General features: G+C 33.5%; 3 protein-coding genes across 3 annotated transcripts; 1 reads left to right on the top strand and 2 right to left on the bottom strand.

The window, feature by feature from the left end:
- Positions 1-1,947: 1,947 nt before the first annotated feature.
- LOC145043965 (phosphate transporter PHO1 homolog 3-like) lies at positions 1,948-6,481 on the top strand. The gene is made up of 11 exons (XM_078992751.1): positions 1,948-2,729; positions 2,812-3,121; positions 3,204-3,252; positions 3,330-3,401; positions 3,496-3,625; positions 3,850-4,229; positions 4,339-4,488; positions 4,573-4,725; positions 5,633-5,974; positions 6,077-6,216; positions 6,294-6,481. Exons 1-11 carry the CDS (start codon positions 2,186-2,188, stop codon positions 6,388-6,390), a joined length of 2,367 nt encoding a protein of 788 aa, XP_078848877.1. The 5' UTR covers positions 1,948-2,185; the 3' UTR covers positions 6,391-6,481.
- A 2,329-nt stretch (positions 6,482-8,810) lies between these two features.
- Positions 8,811-11,166, bottom strand: SPX4 (SPX domain-containing protein 4). The gene is made up of 3 exons (XM_078992750.1): positions 10,687-11,166; positions 10,104-10,269; positions 8,811-9,391 (listed from the first exon to the last, which is right to left on the bottom strand). Exons 1-3 carry the CDS (start codon positions 10,993-10,995, stop codon positions 8,952-8,954), a joined length of 915 nt encoding a protein of 304 aa, XP_078848876.1. The 5' UTR covers positions 10,996-11,166; the 3' UTR covers positions 8,811-8,951.
- Positions 11,167-13,307: 2,141 nt separating this feature from the next.
- On the bottom strand, positions 13,308-18,748 carry MTO1 (Pyridoxal phosphate (PLP)-dependent transferases superfamily protein). The gene is made up of 10 exons (XM_078992752.1): positions 18,000-18,748; positions 17,595-17,698; positions 17,364-17,437; positions 17,093-17,261; positions 16,845-16,904; positions 15,557-15,760; positions 15,381-15,467; positions 15,169-15,276; positions 14,424-14,638; positions 13,308-13,612 (listed from the first exon to the last, which is right to left on the bottom strand). The coding sequence occupies exons 1-10, from the start codon at positions 18,475-18,477 to the stop codon at positions 13,489-13,491; spliced, it is 1,623 nt and encodes a 540-aa protein (XP_078848878.1). The 5' UTR covers positions 18,478-18,748; the 3' UTR covers positions 13,308-13,488.
- Between the last annotated feature and the right edge of the window lie 2,516 nt (positions 18,749-21,264).

Below are 21,264 nucleotides of genomic sequence, written 5' to 3'. Positions count from 1 at the left end.
GAGGCTTACTAACGGTAAGACTGACTTTTACTCATACATATATATAATGTTATACTTTTAATGTTATATATAGTATAGGGTGTATTTTATACTTTTAAAATACTATATGGTTAACTTTAACAATTACACTTTTAATTCAATTAAATGGTTAACCTAAACCTTTATGGATTTATTAAATCTCTTTTGATTATACTCCTTAATTAATTAATAAAACCATAAGGGTGTGATTTGAACTTTTCAAAACATTACTAGGGTTTTAGAATTTAACATTCTTAATTAAACTTTTAATCAACTTTTAAATTCCAAAACTTGATGGCAAGTTTTGAAACCTTTTTCAAAACATTAGGGTTTTAACTATTTAAATTTCAAAACTCCAAAACTTTTGGGTTCAAATTTAAACTATAAAACCTAAAGGGGAAAATATGAAACCTTTCATAACAACAAGGATCAAATAACAAATAATTTTAAATTAACATTTAATCACATAATTATCTATATTTGATTTATTTAATGATTTCTTGCAAAACAATTTATCAATTTACTCAAAATAATTAATCAATTATCTTATAAGGAAACAATTATCTTGTTAATTGATAATTATCTTTAATTAGATCAAGAATATAGTCATATATATCATAAAATCGGATTTATATTGATCTAACATGATAAGGTAACTATCCATATGCAAAAACAACAAGAAATCCCGAGATAAGCATTATCTGACGAGTTGACTCGTCGAGTCAAGCATGGACTCGTCGAGTCTGCATGGACTCGACGAGTTCAGCCATGGACTCGGCGAGTCCAGCCTCCACAATCCAAAAAATCGAATTTTTTCAGTTATACAATGCATCAATACAATTGAAACCAAGCTAGGCTTTGATACCACTGATGGGTTTTGGTCATAAGACATCCTATGTGCTCATACAAACCCTAATGCTTGGATCTAGGTTTCTCTATTGTACATGCTTTGAACCCAAGACTATAAATTCTAATTCTAGCATGCAAGTAATCATATTAACATGTAATTAGGTTTAAGATCATACCTTGATTGTTATGTAGCAATAACAATCCCAAATCTCCTTGTATTGACTTTGGAATGCTTAGAGTCACAAGTGTCACTCCTCTAATGGTTCACAAACACCATAAGCAAGAGGATGAAGAGGAGAGAGGTTGGAGGCTGCCAAAAACGTGTGTAAACCCTTACAAGAACCTTAGCCACGTTTTTGAGCCTTAAGGGATCTTTATATAGTTGGGCTATTAGTGTTATCTAACAAGGAAACCCTAATTTTGATGCTTAAGCCCTAAGCAACCCATAGACTCCTTTAATTAAGCCCATGGACGATTTCCTTATGGGTTTCCCATTAGAATTCGTCCAACCCTTAATACAAGGCAATCCATGGCCCAAATTGCAATTATCCTATAATTACAATTCCAGTCCCTTAAGTTTAATTAATCTCTTTTAGTCACAAAACTAATTACCAATTAATTATTGACTAATATTAATTAAACAATATGATTTCTCCTTTAATATATTATTCTTATAATACATTAATAAATCATATTTAATCCTTACTCTCCATAAATCATCCTATCAAGTTGCTTTGGTGAAGGCAACCCAAAATAACTATGCACCATCGGGTCAAGTACATACCAAAATAGTTATGGACTTAGACACTAATCCAACAAAATATATATATATATATATATATATATATATATATATATATATATATATATATATATATATATATATATATATATATATATATATATATAATTTATTACTTTTCGAGATATTATTCCAATAATATAAAATTGATCGTATAAAATGATAAAATACAAACCAGAATCTGATAAAATCTGTTTTATAAAACAAGTTATGACTTATGACTATCCCTTTTTAAAATTAACCAAAAAAGAAACTTGACCTAGCTACCACCTATAATTGATTCACTCTAAAAACAAGACCCAGCTCTAATTGATCCATTCTTTGAAACACGCCATAAAAAGCTGGAAGTTAGTTGGTTTCTTCCGATTTCTTTTGGACAGAATGTGAGGACAAAGGAAAACACAACGAAATCATCAACAACAAGGACGTGTGTTCATTCACCCCTATTTCAACACTTCACAGATTTTGGGATTTTCCATCATTTTCTGATTTCAAAAATCTCACCAGTCATCAACAATGAAGTTCGGGAAAGAATTTGCTTCACAGATGATTCCAGAATGGCGAGACGCATACATGAGCTACAGCTGCCTCAAAACTCTCCTAAAAGAGATCTTAATTTTCCGGCAGCGGCAGATCATGTATCGTTCGCCGGCAAAGGCGCCGGTGAAGGCGACGTCTTTGAAGAGAAAGGGCTCGCTTTTCAGAACCTTCAGCGGATTAACTAGTGGTTATGGTAACACTAGTCCTCGAAAAGACGAAGAAGATGAAGTGATTCTAGTGAGTGCAATGCAAGTAGCAGACGAAGAACAAGGAGAAGAGCTCCGGAGTTACCAGACTACTTTTCTCCGGTCGACGGAGGAAGGCAGCGACTTTGAGCAGGTGTTTTTCCGACAACTTGATCTCGAATTCAATGGAGTGATTAAGTTTTATCAAGGGAAAGTCGAAGAGGTCCTTAAACAAGCAGAAGAGTTGAATATACAAATGGATGCTCTAATTGCTCTTCGAATCAAAGTCAATGATCCTCACGCCATCCCCCCCTTCATCAATGAAAAAACTTCAGGTAGCTACCCTTTTTTCACCAATTTAAGGAGGGTAAAATAGTAAATGTGTAAAGCTTCAATAACATCCGATGATTTTTTAAGGTGCGTATCCATTGGAGGTGATTCAAGAGATCAACACTAGTGGTGATGGGAATGAAGAAGAAGAAGAAGAAGAAGAGGAAAAGAAGAGATCGGATGATCGAAAGGGATACAAGATGGCTTCGTTGGAGGTTTTGAATCACATAAAACTCAACGACACCGCAGAAACGCCGCGATCCACCGTGAGAAGTGTTTTTCACCTTGGAAAATCGGAGTTGCATTACAACAAAAAGGAACTCAAATATGCACAAGAGAAGTTGAAGCTGGCTTTTATTGAGTTCCATGAAAAGCTTCGATTTTTGAAGAGCTATTCGTAAGCACTTTAATTTTACTCAGAAATTGTATATACAACCAATCAAAATATAACTGAATTCTGATCTTGCTTTATAAACCAGCTTCCTGAATCAATTGGCATTCTCGAAAATAATGAAGAAGTACGATAAGGTTAGAGATTCTTTCTCCTTATTTTGAATGAGAAGGGTATTTAAGTCTTTTAATGGTGACATAAATTGTTGGTGCAGATTACATCAAGAAACGCATCGGATGCTTATTTAAAGACAGTTGATGAATCTTACTTAGGCCAATCTGATGAGGTATATATACACATATGATGATATTACAATATTTAAAAAAAAAAAAAAAAACATTACGTTTTTTTTTCCAATATTTAACCAAAAATCACTTCAGGTTGTTAAGCTGTTAGAGAGAGTAGAAGCCGCTTTCATAAAACATTTCTGTAACGGGAATCGACGTCAAGGAATGGACACGTTACGGCCCAAAGCTAAACGAGACCGGCATCGGATCACGTTTTTTGTCGGTGAGTATCCACAGATTGTACTGTGTGTCTGTGTGTCTGACATGCATTGGACTTAGACAGGCTGATGTCAACAGGACAAAACTTGTATTTTTTTTGTCCTATTGACATCAGTACTGTCCTTTCAGTCTCGGTCCAATGCATGTTAAACGTTCTGTCAAGTTATTGTCATATGTAACATTAATGATTTATTCGGTATATCTCATCAGTATACTTTTGTCATGTAGGTTGTTTTTTTGGATGCTCGCTAGCGCTTATTGTTGCGATCATTGTGCTTGTACATGCTAGAAATCTTCTTCAGCATAGAAGTCGAACTGCTTACATGAATACAATTTTTCCACTATACAGTTTGTTTGGATTTGTAGTTTTACATATATTGATGTATGCTGCGAATGTATATTATTGGACTCGTTATCGAGTAAATTACTCCTTCATATTCGGATTTAAGCAAGGGACAGAATTGGGATTTAAAGAAGTTCTGCTCTTAGGTTCTGGTCTATCAGTAGTTACTCTTGCTGGAATATTATCAAATCTTGAAATGGATTTGGATGAAAGAACTCAAAGTTACAAAGCTCTTACTGAATTACTTCCACTTGGATTAGTCATTGTAAGAAATTCCTCTTTTGTCCTACTAATGTATTAAGTCATTCCATTCTACCAAAATCTATATTTGAGTTTCAATCTCATTGTAAACGTTTTTTTTTTTTTTTTTTCAGGTTTTGCTTTTGATAACAGTCTGTCCATTTAATATCTTCTATCGTGCAAATCGGTTCTTCCTTTTAGTCTGTTTATGGCACTGCATTTGTGCTCCTTTTTATCTGGTCACTCTCCCTGATTTCTTCTTGGCTGATCAGTTTACTAGTCAGGTAAGACTAAGAATTTAAGATTTTAATAATATTATTATATAGTCAAGAAACTAAAATTAGTCGATTTTTTTTTTATGGTTTAAGGTTCAACTATTGAGGAGTTTGCAGTTCTATGTATGCTACTATGGTTGGGGAGATTACAAACAAAGAGATGCATCTACTTGCAATGGAAGCAATATTTATAAAACTATACATATAGTTGTTGCTGTAATCCCTTATTGGATTCGTGTCCTACAGGTATATGGTCTATTTGTGCATTGTTAACTTGTACACTACTTAGAGTCTGTTTGATATACCTCTTACTGGGTCTGATTCGGTCAGATTAGACTGTTTGATACCACACTTAGGTTGTGTTTGTCGAAACACAGCTAGCTGATAAACTTGTTTATTTTTCTAGTTTTTTTTAAATTATCATGCTTGTCAAGCCAAAAAGTAGCTGATAAGCTAGCTTTTTAAAAAACTACTTAGACTAGCTTTTGAGTAGCTTTTTTAAAATTTTCCAAATATATGTATAGTTTTATAATTATCGCTTCCGGTGCATTTTTTAATTAATTATAGAAAAACATTTTTTTAATTGTCATTTTATGTCCTTTTAATCTTTCAGCTAGTTATATCAAACGTCATTTTTTATCAGCTAACTTTTCAGCTACTTGCTTGCTTTTTATTTATCAGTTAACTTTTCAGCTACTAGCTAGTTTTTTATTTAACAGCGTTCAAACATAGCCTTAGGTTGTGCCACAGCTAGCTTGTTTTTCGAGCTTTTTTAAATTGTCATGTTTGGCAAGCTAAAAAGTAGTTGATAAGCTAGCTTTTTAAAAAGCTATTTAATTAATTATTAAAAAAAAAAAACATATTCTATTAAATATCCTTTTACGTCATTTTATATCTTTCACTTAGCTTATCAGTTAGTTCTTTACCAAACGTCATTTTTTGTCGGTCAGTTTTTCAGCTAACAACTAATTTTTAACTAACAGCTAGCTTTTCAGCTAGTCTGCCAAACATAGCCTTATCTGGCTCTGATATGCCTCTTACTCAGTCAGATTCAGATTCACGGTTGGGTCCGACTCAGTAAATCGTTGACTCAATCAACAATTATCAGACAACCTCATTATTAATACTTACTATTGTTTGTATGACTGTGTAGTGTCTTAGAAGATTGTGTGAAGGGAGAGATTCGACACAAGCGATGAATGCACTGAAATACTTCTCTATCATTGTTGCTGTTGTCACAAGGACAATTCAAACTCAAATAGGACAAGCGGATGGAAGATATACAGAAACAACAACAGAAATAGCAACAGCAGCAACGGATGGAAGATATATGACAATAAAATATATCGCTCTCGCTACCTCAATATTTGCAACGATTTTTGCTACATATTGGGATCTGGTGATGGATTGGGGTTTGCTATGTAGGAATTCTGTGAATCCATGGTTAAGAGACAAACTTATTTTGCCTAAAAAATCAATCTACTTCATTGCAATGGTAATTACTAATTACTAATTACTTAACCAAATGCCCAATTTTAAGATGTAATTATCGTTTAAGAAAAATCTTTTAGACATCTAAATAAAATCTAATTTACAGGTATTGAATGTGTTGTTGAGACTTGCGTGGATGCAAACTGTACTAGGGTTCCATGAAGGTCGTTTCCTCCATAGAAATGCATTAGTTGCAATAGTTGCAAGTTTGGAGATCATTCGTCGTGGTTTATGGAATTTCTTCAGGTGTGATGATTTTTCATTTACATTAAAGTTAAAATCAGGAAAAACACAATCTAACGTTGTATTTGTATTTGATTTAGGTTGGAGAATGAGCATTTGAACAATGTTGGGAAATTCCGAGCTGTCAAATCAGTGCCACTACCTTTTAGTCATGAGGACAGACAGAAGGATTTATAATTCTTTTTTGAACTACAATAGTGTGTTGTAAAGTATTACAAATTTTGTTTCTACGTGCATATATATATAAATTACACATTGTGTTTTGATATAGTATCTTTTTACAAACATTACATATTAGGAATTCTTAAATGAACATCGCTGAATATATATACTTGTGTAAATTTAAATTATTAAACAAAGACAGCTGGATGTACTCGTGTAAATTTTTTATTTCTAGTTTGAAAGTCAATAACTTAAATAATTATAAGTCATAACAACCTTTCATGTGTGTTCTAGAAACGCTTAAATACAAAACGAAATGCAAGATATTAATCATTTTACGAGTCTATATGACAATATTTTGAAAACTGGTTTTTAAAACCGTCACGTTTGATCCGATTTTAATATTGGTCTAAAACCGTTCATTTAACTGGGTTTTGGTTCGAACTGGTTTTATAATTATGTATATTTTTGACCATTTATGTAAAAAAAAGAGTAAATTACTGAAATCGTCCCTATAGTTTGATCAAAGTTACACGTTTGACCCAATTTTTTTTGCACTTGGATCTTCCCTGTGGTTTGATTTTGTTGTGTTTTTCGTCCTTATGTTTTGGTCAAAATTGCACGTTTGGTCCCTGATTTTATGTATGGAAGGGACGAAAAACGCAACAAAATCAAACCACAAGGACGATCCGAATGAAAAAAAAAAGGTTAAGGAGCAAACATGCAATTTTGATTATATTATAGGGATGATTTCAGTAATTTACTCAAAAAAAATATCATTTGCATTGGACTAGATTATATAAATGGTCTATGTGGTTGCTCCAAAATTGTACTATAAATCCTTTTTTTCTCACCGTTTAAGTCTTGTGGTTTGTATTTTGTTGCAATGATGGTCATCCGTCAATTTTTCGTTAGTTGGAAGACGTTAAGTGAGACCATATGCATTGTACTCAAGGGCACAATGGTCTTTTCAGTTTACGCTCACATTTGCCAACACCACAAGAAGCATGTAATGATGAACACCTAATCATGACTACATCAAATTTATTCTCCAGAAGTTAATCAATATTGTGAAAGTGGTGCAAATTCAAGAATAGGTCAGAGAAAAGGTAGAGGCAAATTTGAAGGTTGGGAAATGTTTAATTAACTTAGTTTTGAGATGAAAATGGAATCCTTTCGACTTAATCCATAAATTAATTTGATACTGCCAAAAAAGCTATAGTTTTGTATATAATAACTTTAGCTTAGTCGACTTTATTGTAATAGCAAGTTTATTTGCCTTTATTTGTGTTTTGAAATACAAACATGTGTTTATTTGTCACTATTTTTGTTTGACAACTGGCTAGTGAATGAAATTAGGGTGTTTTGTTAGTTTTTATTTTCTTAATCAAGCATTATACCATGAAAGTAGAATGGTATATATGTTGCTCAGTTGCTCTATTTCTTCATGGAATTGTAGTGTAAGGCTCCCTTTTTCGTTAGATGGTTTTATAGGTTATAATTGCCCAAGGAAAAATCGAAGTTTTTGTTGCAATTGTAAATGTTTTTTTTCCTAATGCAATTTACTTATTACTTTCATTCATTTTTTAAAAAAAAACACAAATATTAGGGACCTTCTGAGTTAAAAAAATAAGTTAGGGATGAAGCTCGCAAATTACCCCAAACCATAGGGACCATTCGTGTAATTTACTCTAAAATAAAATAACAGATTATGGAAATGACTTTTATGCCCTCATGTGTGAGGCACGTGTTCATGGGTAACACCTGAAAAATAATGAAAAATAATTGAAATTGACGCACGATGGCGATGGGTAGATGGCGAGAAAAAAATAAAAATTGCTTGAAGTGCAATTTTTGAACAAAATTAAGGACCATTTCTGTAAAATTTAGTCGTATTATTATTTTATACTATACCATTTAACCTTGACAGTTTTGAGTTTTAACCATTTTTCGTGGTTAAACCTTCCAAAAAAACAATCATTAAACTTTTATGTTTTAACATATATTAATCAATAACATATTTAGATTACAGAATATATTGACTTCATTTTCACGCAACTGTTATTGAAGTAAATAAATTAGAAGGTATTTTAGGGTGTAATGTTTGCTTTTAAGGTTTCACTTTTTTATAAATTTATTTAACAAAGTGATTTTTATAAACTTATTTCTACATCTATTTTCATTCTTCTACCAATTTAAACTATTTTCATTATTTTACCAATTTAAGCAACATCGTTTCCCCTTTCGCTTATTTATAGAACAAAGTATGAACTTTATTTACCAATACCTGTAGCCATAACAAACTATATAATCAAGTTTCAATCGCCTAAATTAATACATCGCATTTTTTGGTTCTAAAGTAGAACATAGTTACATATTTCTTTTCTAAAAAAAATTGTGTTACATAAGTTAGAAAAAAAAAATGTAAAAGATCATTGCAGTAACAAGCATTTTACTTTTTATCTTATTTACCAAATCAAAACAAAACAAGTACTATTCAAACACTTAAAACCCCCCTAACAAAAAGAGACATACAAACACAAAAATCTATAGACATGTCCAAAATGTCATCACTCTTATTCAGCCGAATGGCCATCATCATAATCTTGTTCAATATTATCACAACCCGAAGAGTCTGAACGTGAATCTTCAGCAGTCACAGCACCCATATCAATATCTTGGTTTCCAAAAATAGAAGCAAAAGACAACGGATTTGAAGTTGAACTTTCCTTTTTAAGACCCTTTATGGTCTTAATAGCATCGACTGTACGTCTATAGACATCTGAAGTTTCTTCACCAAGTGCTAATGGTGTTGTGGTGGTGGTTGTTCGGTTTGTGGATTCGATTACTTCTGCTTCTAAAGGGAAGAGGAGTTCGAGATTTTCTTCACACTCGTGCACCAACCTTGTGAGAGGTTCTGTGGTGAAAAAGGGTTGGCGAAGGGCAAGTTGTGTAAAATGTACGCGAAGTAGTCCACCCGTTCTTTTGTCGTATTTTTTTAGTATCTTGATAATACCTAAAAAAAATGAAAAGAAATAGAAATGTTATCGATGTTATTCTTCCAACAACTCTCACTGTCGTAGGAGCCTTATGTGAGATGTAAATCAGGTACACAACTGTCAGACATAAAGGCCCAATGCCGACAAGGTGTCCAATCCATACATGGGACAAGTTTTCTAGGGCTATTTTTTATGATGAGGATAAGAAGGGCATTTACGTCTTTTCTATAGACGAGAGATCAATAGTGAGTCCTTGTCCCACCTTTCTGGGTCGGACAAATACTGCAGCTTTTGTCCTATTTACATCAGTTTAAGTCTGAGCCTTAGTCCAATGTATGCCAAAAGCAATACAAAAAGGTCCTTATGTTTTGTCCTGCCCGTTTGTTGGTCATGACAGGACAAAACATAACAAGTTGTACTGTGTTTGGCTTGCATTGGACTAGGACTAGGATTTTGACCGATATAAATGGGACAAAAGTTGCGGTCTTTTGTACAACCCAAAAAAGTGGGACAGGGGCTCGCTATTGATCTCTCGTCTATACAAAAGACGTGAATGATCTTCTCATCCTCATTGAAAGAAAAAAAAAAGTCCTAGTAAACTTGTCAAGTGTGGCAAACATAGTTAATATTTGTTGCTTACATTACAAGCAAGCACGAATCCCCAGATTAATTGGGAAAAATCTCTTTTAATTTTCTAGATTAAATAATACGATGAGGAAGGTTTCATACCTGCAAAGTTTAAGGAGCTGTAGTTCTTGAGAAGCACCATTTCCCCATGAATCGTGACAAAGTCTTTACGTATTTCCATCATCTCATCACTGAATTCGCTTTCTGATGTAAACACTCCATCTTTACAGCTTTTCTCCTTTACTAGCTCGATTCTTTGTTTTAACTCCTGATTGGATCACCAAGTAAATTCAGCGATGCATTCCATACATGATAAGTATACAGATTCAAATTGCAATGGGGTTCTTTATAATTCAATCCATAATCAGAATTAACAAGTTAGTAGTGTGCAATGACAATCTCCTACCCAAGTTTTAACCTATTCGACAGCTCTATACTCATTCAAGCAGATCGTTCATGAAGATAATGATGTTGAATGTTAGTCAAAATAAAACAGAATTGAAATAAATGGTCAATTGCCAGATGTAATCTGAAAGTCGGATAATAAGTCTCGATTGAAAATTGAAACTTGGAAGGATCAATTTCTACGTATGTTTGAACTGATATAGAAAAGTCAAAGCCTAGCAATAGCAATAACTCGAGGAGACAAATATCACAATTTACTATAAGTAACAAAACGAAAAACCTGAAATCGGATGACGAATTCTTCCTCTTTATCAACATAGAAATCATTGAACTTATCGAGTTCTTCATTGAGAATCCTGACAAACCAGTGTTGGATTTCCGCTAAGTGATGCGGCAGAGGTGGTAGATTGCGGTCGGCGTTAACTCCGGTAGGGTTTCGATATGGTTGAGGGTGGTCGTTGGCGTCATCGGCGGTGGGATTAGGAAGGTTTTTGAGAAGCTTTTTAAGGGGTTTGTAACACAAGTACTTGTCTTTCCATTCAGGTAGGGTTTGTTCGAGATGGATTCCGAATTCTTTACCGAATTTCATCGCCACATGAAGACGAAGATCGATTGTGTATCTGGGGTTTTGTTGAACAGGATTGAAATGGAATAGAGACGAGAATATTGAATATTCTATTGTTCTTGATTTTGGAAGATAAGAAGAGCATATAGAAGAAGATGACACTCTTTTGCGTTTTCTTTTGTCTTTTCACTTTTGCACCTTTATAATTCTTTATACCTCTTTTGCTTTGTTTTCACGTATGACTTTTTATTCTCTAGTCACGTAATAGGGTTAGAGTGTTGATAGGTTAAAATCCATTTTGAAGAACCTATTCAATCTAATTATTTATTTGAGTTTATATTTTTTTCAATTGATTTAATCCAATTTAATATATATATATATATATATATATATATATATATATATATATATATATATATACACGATCAAACCAAACTGATTTAACTGGATGTTGAATTGAATCCGTTCTATAGGTTTGATATATTTAATTGGTTATCAAATGTAAATAATTATAATAATTAGATAATAATATTGGATGGATTTTATTGTTTTTTTAGTTAAATAATATTATTAGAATATGGTAATTAGATATTTATCCGATGGTGATATTTGATATCAAAATAGATAAATGTTGGATCAGTTTGGTTCATTTATCCATTGAATATTTAGAATCATCCAATAACCTATCCAATTCAATTGGATTTTGAAAATTTGAAACCGATCCAATCTAATTATGATTGAATATCTAATATGGTTGGTTGGTTTGAATTAAATTTGTAATTTTTTGCACACCTCTATAGGTTCTTATTTCTAAGGAATTTATGATAGTATTCTATGAACACTTGAAAAACTATTATTTCATTGGTATATATTTGGGTATAGGTCCTATAGCTTGGTTTGGTTTCTCATTTTTGGGTATTGATAATTTTATAAATATTATATATGAAATTCAATAAAACATAATTGCTTAGGGAGCTTGATGACAACTATAGATGTATCAATGGTAGATAAGGAAAAAAAATTGTTTTGGGGAGCATGATGACAGGTATAAGTATATCCACAGTAAAAAAAAAAAATGGAACTTATTTTCCTAAGTTTTTTAATGAATGTATCCGTATCAAGTTAACAAACCAAAATGTTTATAATATCATAAAGTTTTTACGCGAAATTTATTAAAGAATCTTACAAAGCAAAGTTGCTAAGACTGAGATGTTACATACAATAGTTTTTCAATTTGCTAGATTTTTTTTATCGTAGTTGGGAATGGTGAATTAGGGATCGAAAGCACATGCCAAATTGAAATAGTTATTAAGTTATATAAGATTTATAACATTTGTGATAAACTTAAAGGTTAATACATAAACTTCAAATCTAACTATCCGATATAATCTCTTATGACAAATGATGCATTGATATCATTTCCCCTTCTATAGTACAATCATTTATTTCTCATATAGCTCTTTTACCATAATGAAAGCAAAGGACACTGCATAAATTTTTTTTTATCTTTATCAACACTAATAAAATCAAGGAGTAAAGTAATGAAAAACATCAAGATGTTGGGCTTTATGTGGCTTTGTTTGATCGGCGATGCCAAATTTGGAGCTCAATTGATGAATTTTTTATGCTTAATTACAAGCCACATGGCCAAATTATTAATTGGCAATATGTGAATTCATAATATGATGTGTGATTAGTTTTCATGTGCTACAAGAGTTTATCGTTTTAAACACACGTAGGTTCTTTCTCTTCTTTCTCCCTCTCGGTGTAGGACACCTTATTTTAGATTATTTTGTTGGTTGCTGATTGATTTACTTGCTGAAATATGAGTTTGTTTCCTAGATATGATTTTTATGTCATTATTTGCTAAAAGAGTTGTCTGTTTGTTGAAATCCGAGTTTTAGGTGATGTTTTGCTAAAGTCAGAGTTGTTTAAACGATGAATTATTTATCTTCAAATTGACCATGCGTGTGATGATGGCGACAAGATGTGTTCAAGCACATGGTAGCACACCGTCCAACAATTAACAACTTATTCATGAAATCAAATTGTTGAGCAATTAATATAAAATATAAAATGATGGTTTTCAAAAAAAATCTGTTCCTGTGGTTATTATATTATATAAATTTCTATGTCATAAAATTGGTAGTTGTAGGAATTAAATTTCAGGGTTATAAAACCATATCTTTAAATTTGAAAAGAAAAAAAAATCGTTTTTTTATAGTCCAAGACTCCTTATGTTTTTACCTCTTCAAAAACCAAAACTCTTCAATTTATAGTTTTAGGTTTAATTTCTGTTTTTGTAGCTTCACGTAAATTTAGTGGGACATAACACATTTCTTGATCTAGCTAAGTGATAAATAAAATAAATAGGAGCACTCAACTCAAGAGCGTTCAACTACAAAAGTCTTCTACAACACACAATCATCATCAAGATTCAAAAACAACATTTTAAAACAACAAAGACTTGATAAAAAAAAAAAAAAAAAAAAAAACAATCACGCAGGTGAAACATGCTTATATGGCCTCCAAAGCTTGCAGAACATCCGCCTTGAGATCCTCAAAATCTTCAATCCCAAAACTGAAGCGAACCAAATTGTCCATTATTCCATATTTGGCCCTCTCTGCTTGACTCAGATCCCTGTTTCCAATCATTACAGATCAAAACAAATTATACTACTGTGTTTTTTGACATATACCAGACTATAACCATGACTCATGCAAAGAGGATAAAAATGCATTCAACTTTTTTGTACCACCTAAAAAGGTAAAACAAGAGTCCATGATGTTCATTTGTGCAAAAAGACATAAATGCCCTCCTCACAAGAGTCTATGATGTTCATTTGTGTAAAAAGACGTAAATACCCTCCTCGTCCTCTCATATAATAAAATAGCCTTAGAAAACTTAACATTTTGCCTAATAGGACAATTTTTGTCCCACCAAAAAAGACGTAAATACCCTTCCCATCCACTATTATTGTCTAGTAGTGTGGAACAATCATGGCCTAATAGGACAAAAAATCAATAATTTTTCCTAACGAAAAAAAAGTAGGTTGCTTAAGATATTTCATATGTGCAAAAGACATAAATGCCCTCATCCTTCCCTATCATCTAAAATAGTCATAAAAAGCTTGCTAGTCCCATGTAACCCTCATGGCTTAGGAGAACAAAAAAACTCAGATTCATTTTCCCACCCAAAAAATTAGGTGCTAAAGGAGGCACTTTCATATGTGCAAAAAGACATAAATACCCTCCTCCTTCCCAATCACCTAAAATAGTTGTAAAAAGCTTGATAGTCCCGTGTAACACTCGTGGCTTAAAAGAAGAAGAAAAAAATCAATTTATTTTCCCACCCAAAAAAGTGAGAAAGGGGGATATCTTTCATCAGTGCAAAAAGACGTAAATGCCCTCTATCATCGAAAATAGCCCCAGAATGGAAAGAGGAAAGTTACCAGTAAGACATAATGGCTGGTTGATCCACAATGCTTTCACATCCACCAAAAGAGGGTGCAATGTATGGGATCTTTAAAGCATCAACAAACTTAATGGTGGTTGTGATATCTCCATCCACCTCAAAACTAACAACACCACCAAAACCAATCATCTGTTTTTTTGCAGTATCATGCTCCGGATGACTTTTCAACCCTGGATAATACACATGTTTCACCTGTAAAATTTTCACCATAACTTTTCTCAGTGTCAATGTCACATTCTTGTCACCTGTAAACATTGTTTTCTTTTTTTATTTTTTTGACTGATTAGAGTAAATATTAAATATGCAAAATAAAGATGGTAGTTTTTATAGGAAAAAGTATCATCGAAAAGCATTTCTCATGACTCATGGTGATCAAATTCATCAAAATAACATCCAAATATCAAACATGATGTGTACTTAATAAAAAGAAAACAACAAATTCAAGGAGAGGGCCTTTATAAAACTTTTTTACAAATACATGAGGATTAAGTTTAGTTGTTGAAAAAAAAATCTTTGGCAAAAGTTTATGCATTGAAGAAGATGTATAAAGATGAAGTTTTTGTTATGAATAAAGATAGTGGAAAGCTGATAAAACTTTTCAAGGGGTTAACCATTGTGGATGCTCTAGGCACCAACTTTTTACAAATTTACCCTCAGTTTATTTAAACAGCACTTCATCAATAAAATATATTTTTTTTTTAAAAAAAAGCAGGACTAAGTACCTTAGGATGTGCCTCTAAAATTTCGGCCATCCTTTGCGCAGTGGAATTCTGTTGCTTTATACGTAGATGCAGCGTTTTCATGCCTCGAATGATTAAGTATGCAGCATTCTGCAATTAAAATAAATATTTAATTATTAAAATAAAAAAAAAAAATATGACACCCTTGTTATATATATATCAAGCATGTTAAAAACAGCTCATAAGCTACTTACAGGATTCAGAGCACCACCTAAAACATGATGCAAGTTACGAACTTGAGAAATTATTTCAGTAGTGCCACTAATACAACCAGCAAGAACCTAAAAAAAAGTCAAACATAGTCAATATCTGTTTTAAAAAAAATATAGATTATTAGCAAAAGAAAAAGATTCTTGATTTTTTGCTTTACATCATTGTGTCCACCAATGTATTTGGTTGCTGAGTGTAGAACAATATCTGCACCAAGGGCAAGAGCCTTTTGATTGAGAGGTGTTGCAAATGTTCCATCAATGCAAACAATTGCTCCTTTTGCATGACAAATCTTTGAAACTAACTCAATGTCAACACATCTTAGGAATGGATTTGTGGGTGATTCTGTGAAGTAAAGACTAACCTGTGGTATAAATGAGAAATTAGTTTATGTATAAATTCTTTTTTATAACTCTGTTGTTGAAATACAATGGATCTTTGGATCATAAGTGGCAAAATGGACAGGTTTTAGGGTCAATTCTTCTGGATCAGATCCCAAAAGGAATTTTTTTTTTTGCAAATTTGGTTCTTTTTGAAGGATTTTGTCATGTGTTTGGTCCTTTCCCTAGGTAAAAATGACTACTTTTCACCTTAAGGTTTTTTAAGTTAACAGATTTTTATCACCACTAGGGTGCAAAGTAGTCGTTTTACATGGGATATGGACCAAAAGTGTTGTGAAAACCTTGAGTAAGGACCAAATTTGCAAAAAGATTCTATTTTGGAAAAGATTTGAAAGATAAAAACAAACACAGGGACCAAAAATGCTATGAAAACCTTCAGTAAGGACCAAATTTGCAAAAAGATTCTATTTTGGAAAAGATTCAAAAAATAAAAATGAACACAGGGACCAAAAACGTTATGAAAACCTTGAGTAAGGACCAAATTTGCAAAAAGATTCTATTTTGGAAAAGATTCGAAAAATAAAAATAAACACAGGGACCAAAAACGTTATGAAAACCTTGATTAAGGACCAAATTTGCAAAAAGATTCTATTTTGGAAAAGATTCGAAAAATAAAACTAAACACAGAGACCAAAAATGTTATGAAAACCTTGAGTAAGGACCAAATTTGCAAAAAGATTCTATTTTGGAAAAGATTCGAAAAATAAAAATAAACACAGAGACCAAAAATGTTATAAAAAACCTTGAGTAAGGACCAAATTTGCAAAAAAAATTCTATTTTGGAAAAGATTCGAAAAATAAAAATAAACACAGGGATCAAAAATGTTATGAAAACCTTGAGTAAGGACCAAATTTGCATAAAAGATTCTTTTTTGGAAAAGATACCAAAAATAAAAATAAACACAGGGACCAAAAATGTAATATAGTCTTTTATAGTTAACCCATTTAACCTGATAGAGCCAAAATACACCCAAAACAACCAATTTCATAGTAAATAGATTAAAATACAGGGACCAAAAATGTAATTTAGATTTCTATACTACTCACTTTGTGGTTGTCTAATGCAGCTTCAAGGCCTGCATAATCTGCAGGGTCAAGAACTGTTGCCTACATAATCAAACAACAAGAGCATTCATATCAAATATAATAATTCTCCACCACATGGGTTAGAAGGGCATTAACGTCTTTTGTACAAATGGGATGATAAAAAGTTGCAAACTTTCTCCCATTCACATAAATCTCAGTCTTTTTTCAGTATAAATAAAAAAAGAAAAAACATGTATCAAAAACAATACCGTGATTCCCATTTTGGGAAGAAATGTCTCAATGAAAATCCTTGTTTTCCTGTAGCAATCAGTGGTGGTGATTATATGTCCACCAGCTGGAACTAGGGCTAACATCATCACAGTGCTAGCACACATCCCCGAGGCAAGTATCAGAGTTGACTCAGCTCCCTCAAGCGCACTGTTTTTTTTTCAAAATACATGTACTTTTATTGAGTTATACTATGAGGTTTTATCATACAAGAGGCAAATGGAAAAGAAAGTAGAAAGCAGAGGACATTACCTTATCTTTTCCTCAGCAACCACAGTAGTAGGATTCCCATATCTCCCATACTCAAAGCTAACGTGTCTTTTTTCCTGTTTTCAAGATTGATGATTCGGAAGATTTAAAAGATTCAGAAACTGAGTATTGCAACTTATTAAGAATCCGAAGATTGAACCAAAAAGAAAAGGTGTTTTGAGATGTGCATTCAGTTAAAGAACACCCGATGCAAAGAAAAAGAATGATTGATACCTTGAAATCAATGAGTTCAGAAGTTTTTTTAAAGAAGTAGGCAGATGTATTGACGACAGGTGTAGTTATTGCATCAGTAACAATGCCGCGACCCAATCTTTCACCTAGCAAAAGCATTAGCATATTAAATGCGAAATAGATCATTTTTCATCGTTTACATAAACATCAAATTCGAGAAACTAATTGGGTAAAAGCAGACTGCAGTTGAATTAGAAAGTAAATGTTGGAAATTTGGAATACTGAGCATAGCACATTCTTCCAGATCTTGAACAAATGGATATTTGGAAACCAAGATCCAATCATTGATGATCGGAATCCAGGAAAAATATGCAACTTTATCGAATCATGGTAATGAACAAATCTATTTATCACTATTCCAATAATATTTGAGTATCGAGAGCATACCAGCATGAATTGCAACGCTATCATCGGATTTCAAAAACGAAGGCTTATGAAAACTTTCCAAAGCCTGAAACTGTACAAAAGGGCTACCATTACAAGAACCTATATCCATATCATTATTATCAACAACATCTTCACCCACGACGAACGGAGTGGAGACGGCGGAGGAGGCGGCGGCGTCGACGGCCTTAGCCCCCGCCGCCGAAGAAGGAGGCTGGTTGTTAGACCATGAAGCGGCAACAATCTGAGCAACGCCGATGTTACTACAGTTCCTCCGAGCCTTATTGCTGAGCTGCCTAACAAAGTTGGGTGGGAACCTCAGAATCAATGAAGACATACCAAACGTTCCTTTACCAGACGCCCCACCTAGCTTGGAAGAGAACCGTGCGCCATCGATGCGAGGGATACCGCCGGAGAAATTGGCATCCGTTCGGCATTCAAAAGAAAGGGAAACCCTAGAAGCAGAGGTCGACATAGCCATTTTTGAGCAAAAATCGTAAGTTCGAAATAGAATCAGCCGTCTTGTTTGAACAAGAGAGCAAGAGAGAGATTTGAAATCAAATCTCAGGCGACGATCTGAAATTTTGCGGAGGCCTCGGTGGTTGTTACTTTATAGGCCAACAAGGACAGATTCGATGGATCGACAACGAAAGGGGCTTTTCTCGGTGACAAGGCTGTGAGGCTGTTAGGGGTATTTTTGTCCTTTTAAAAAAACAGTAGCCGCATAAATTATAAACATGATATTGTTTTGTATACCAACCATTCCCTTTTTTTTTAATGATTAATCTTAACAAAGCAAAATCGAAAGATTACGGTGTGTTAGGCCGGTGGAGTCTCACTGACAGTTTTATCTTAAAAAATGTTTTCCTCAAAAGCTACAAACATATTCAGGGTGTGTGTTTGAATGTCATTTAAAAACTTATTGTTTAAAAAAAAATGTTTGGATTTTTAAAACTCCTTTTTTTGTTTAGCTTTTGAATTCAAAGAGATTTCAAGAAGTAATAAATTGTGATTTTTTGAAATGATTTATATTTTATTAGGATAAAAAACAAACAAAAGACAATTTTAAATTAAATATTTTTTAATTTATTGACGTTTGTCACTAAAAAACTAATCTAAACAGTTTTTCAAAACTTATTTTCCCATATTCATAAGTCAATAAGGTTTCGGCAAAAGTTATTTTTAACTTCAAAATGAACACCCAAACACCATCTCTCGAAGAATGATAGAAGAGGTTGCCCATGCATGGATCGATGTATTGGAGGACCTGATGGTCGACATCAATGAAAGTGAGTCATCATTTTGGAACAAAATCATCGAACATTTCATCAATGAAATGGATCGATGTCACTACCGAACGAAATATCAAATCTACACAAACTGGAAGAACATGAATAAAGTGGTAATAGAGTTTGACGCTTTGTTTAATAAACGGAAACACAATTGGGAAAATGGTGAAAATAATGCAATGGTTTTAAATACTACTGCTGGAATTTTCTGTCAATAAAACAAGAAAGTTTTCCTCTATGTAGACATTTAGAGAATTCACATAGGATGGGTTGACTTATATATGGCCGCTTATCCTTTATATCTTTAATCTTGGTTTGTATTGCCAAAAATATTGTTTTTGTAGTGGAATACCAAAAGTATCTCATATACATATGTGATCTTAGTTACCCACATGTGCACCGGTATGATGGTTGCTAGTATACTAGTTTTGAATATAGGTAAAAATTATGTAATCGTGATATGTGCTAACTATGCGTGAACCCAAAGTCCATGTAATTTTCTAAGAGTATGGAAATGAAACTAACTTGGTTTTGGGAGTAGTTTCATGTGCAATGCATAGTTCTTTGTTTAAAAATTATGATATTGTATTATGGCATAAATTTGTTTCATGTTTAAACTATTTTTGGGGGTTTGACTTTGGAACTAGATGATCACAACCATGTATTTCCTTAAAAGAGTTGAGCGAGGGTGTACCGACTAGGCTTCTGCAAGCCTAAATGTAACATCTGAAATTTCGAGTATCATAATTTAAGTATTTATTTTTGAGTTAAGAAGAGGGACTCGACGAGTTGACGCCTAAACTCATCGAGTAGGATCGCGACTGATGACTCGGATTAATGAATGGACTCGACGAGTCGGCAAGTCGACTCGACGAGTCCGCGTTGTGGACAGAAACCTTAAATCTTTGGGCTTGTTCCCTATTTAAGGGCCCTTATGGCCTTCATTGGCGGCCACACACACACCTGAGAGACCTTATTGAACCAAAGAGCACAGTGAGAGAAGAAGGGACCTAATTGCACCATTTTAATGCATTCTTGCAAGGAAGGAAAGGAGATTCAAGCTAGGCTGATTGGAGGGGGCTCAGATCTGCTACCATTTCATCAAGGGTTGTTGTTTGAGGTATGATTTCAGGCCTATTCTCGTATGTATGGTAGATTCCATGAATCTAGGGTTTCCTTACCCCCTTTTTAGTTGAGTATTGGAGCATGTGAAGTCTCATTGAGGAATACACATTGGATCTGGACCTTAAGAGGTCCAGAGAGTCCCAATTATCCAGCTTTATGCAGTCCCATTGGAGTTTTTAATCTAGGTTGTCATTTTAAGAGCTATTCCATCAAATAGAGCTTGATGTGTGGTGCATGGACATAAAGAATGAACCTTTACGTGACTTTTGGGTGTTAGAATGTCACATCTATAGGTTAGAGAAACAGATATGACCTCAGAAGTTCAAATGAGTGTTACCGTGGAGGAAACTCGCCGAGTCCATAAGAGGACTCGACGAGTCGGATCGGGTTGCCCCGGGATTCGTGATCAGTGGTAACCTGTCGAGTTAAAGGTTAACTCGACGAGTCGAGTGAGGCCTTAGGAGGATTCAGAGGACACACATGGACTCGTCAAGTCACCCGAGTGCAGTCGACGAGTCTAGTCAAAGTTGGACCGTTGACTGGAGTTGACTTCCGTTGACCTTAGGGTTTTGGTCAAACTAACTCAAGAGAGGCCATGAAGGAGTAGAATGGTCTTCTACCCATTCTTTAGAGATGAGAACATAAAGAGAGTATTGATTAGAGATATTATCATATTGATAGGAGGAGGCTAGATCGGGGATATCAAGAACGAGAGTATACTAGACATCATACGAGGTGAGTCTTCTCACTAAACATTACCTAGAGTGGTATCTATGTGCAGAACAAAGGGTCTTATGTGTTATGTGTATAAAATTATGTGCATTGTGTTAAATATATGCTATGTGTTATATAGA

This window comes from Lactuca saligna, chromosome 4 (genome assembly GCF_052625555.1).
Source record: "Lactuca saligna cultivar CGN05327 chromosome 4, ASM5262555v1, whole genome shotgun sequence".
Classification (NCBI taxonomy): domain Eukaryota; kingdom Viridiplantae; phylum Streptophyta; class Magnoliopsida; order Asterales; family Asteraceae; genus Lactuca; species Lactuca saligna.
The sequence above is the reverse complement of the archived record's forward strand: the minus strand, read 5'-3'. Positions and strand labels throughout refer to the sequence as shown.

Excerpts from the sequence above, each read along its gene's own strand:
- SPX4 (XM_078992750.1), bottom strand. The coding sequence starts at position 10,995 with ATGAAATTCGGTAAAGAATTCGGAATCCATCTCGAACAAACCCTACCT. Across the intron at positions 10,270-10,686 it reads AATTCGTCATCCGATTTCAG|GAGTTAAAACAAAGAATCGA; the intron begins GTTTTTCGTTTT and ends TGATCCAATCAG. Across the intron at positions 9,392-10,103 it reads CAGCTCCTTAAACTTTGCAG|GTATTATCAAGATACTAAAA; the intron begins GTATGAAACCTT and ends CATTTTTTTTAG.
- MTO1 (XM_078992752.1), bottom strand. The coding sequence starts at position 18,477 with ATGGCTATGTCGACCTCTGCTTCTAGGGTTTCCCTTTCTTTTGAATGC. Across the intron at positions 17,262-17,363 it reads GTTGCTGAGGAAAAGATAAG|TGCGCTTGAGGGAGCTGAGT; the intron begins GTAATGTCCTCT and ends AAAAAAAAACAG. Across the intron at positions 15,468-15,556 it reads ACATTGGTGGACACAATGAT|GTTCTTGCTGGTTGTATTAG; the intron begins GTAAAGCAAAAA and ends ACTTTTTTTTAG.
- LOC145043965 (XM_078992751.1), top strand. The coding sequence starts at position 2,186 with ATGAAGTTCGGGAAAGAATTTGCTTCACAGATGATTCCAGAATGGCGA. Across the intron at positions 3,402-3,495 it reads ACTTAGGCCAATCTGATGAG|GTTGTTAAGCTGTTAGAGAG; the intron begins GTATATATACAC and ends AAATCACTTCAG. Across the intron at positions 4,230-4,338 it reads TTCCACTTGGATTAGTCATT|GTTTTGCTTTTGATAACAGT; the intron begins GTAAGAAATTCC and ends TTTTTTTTTCAG.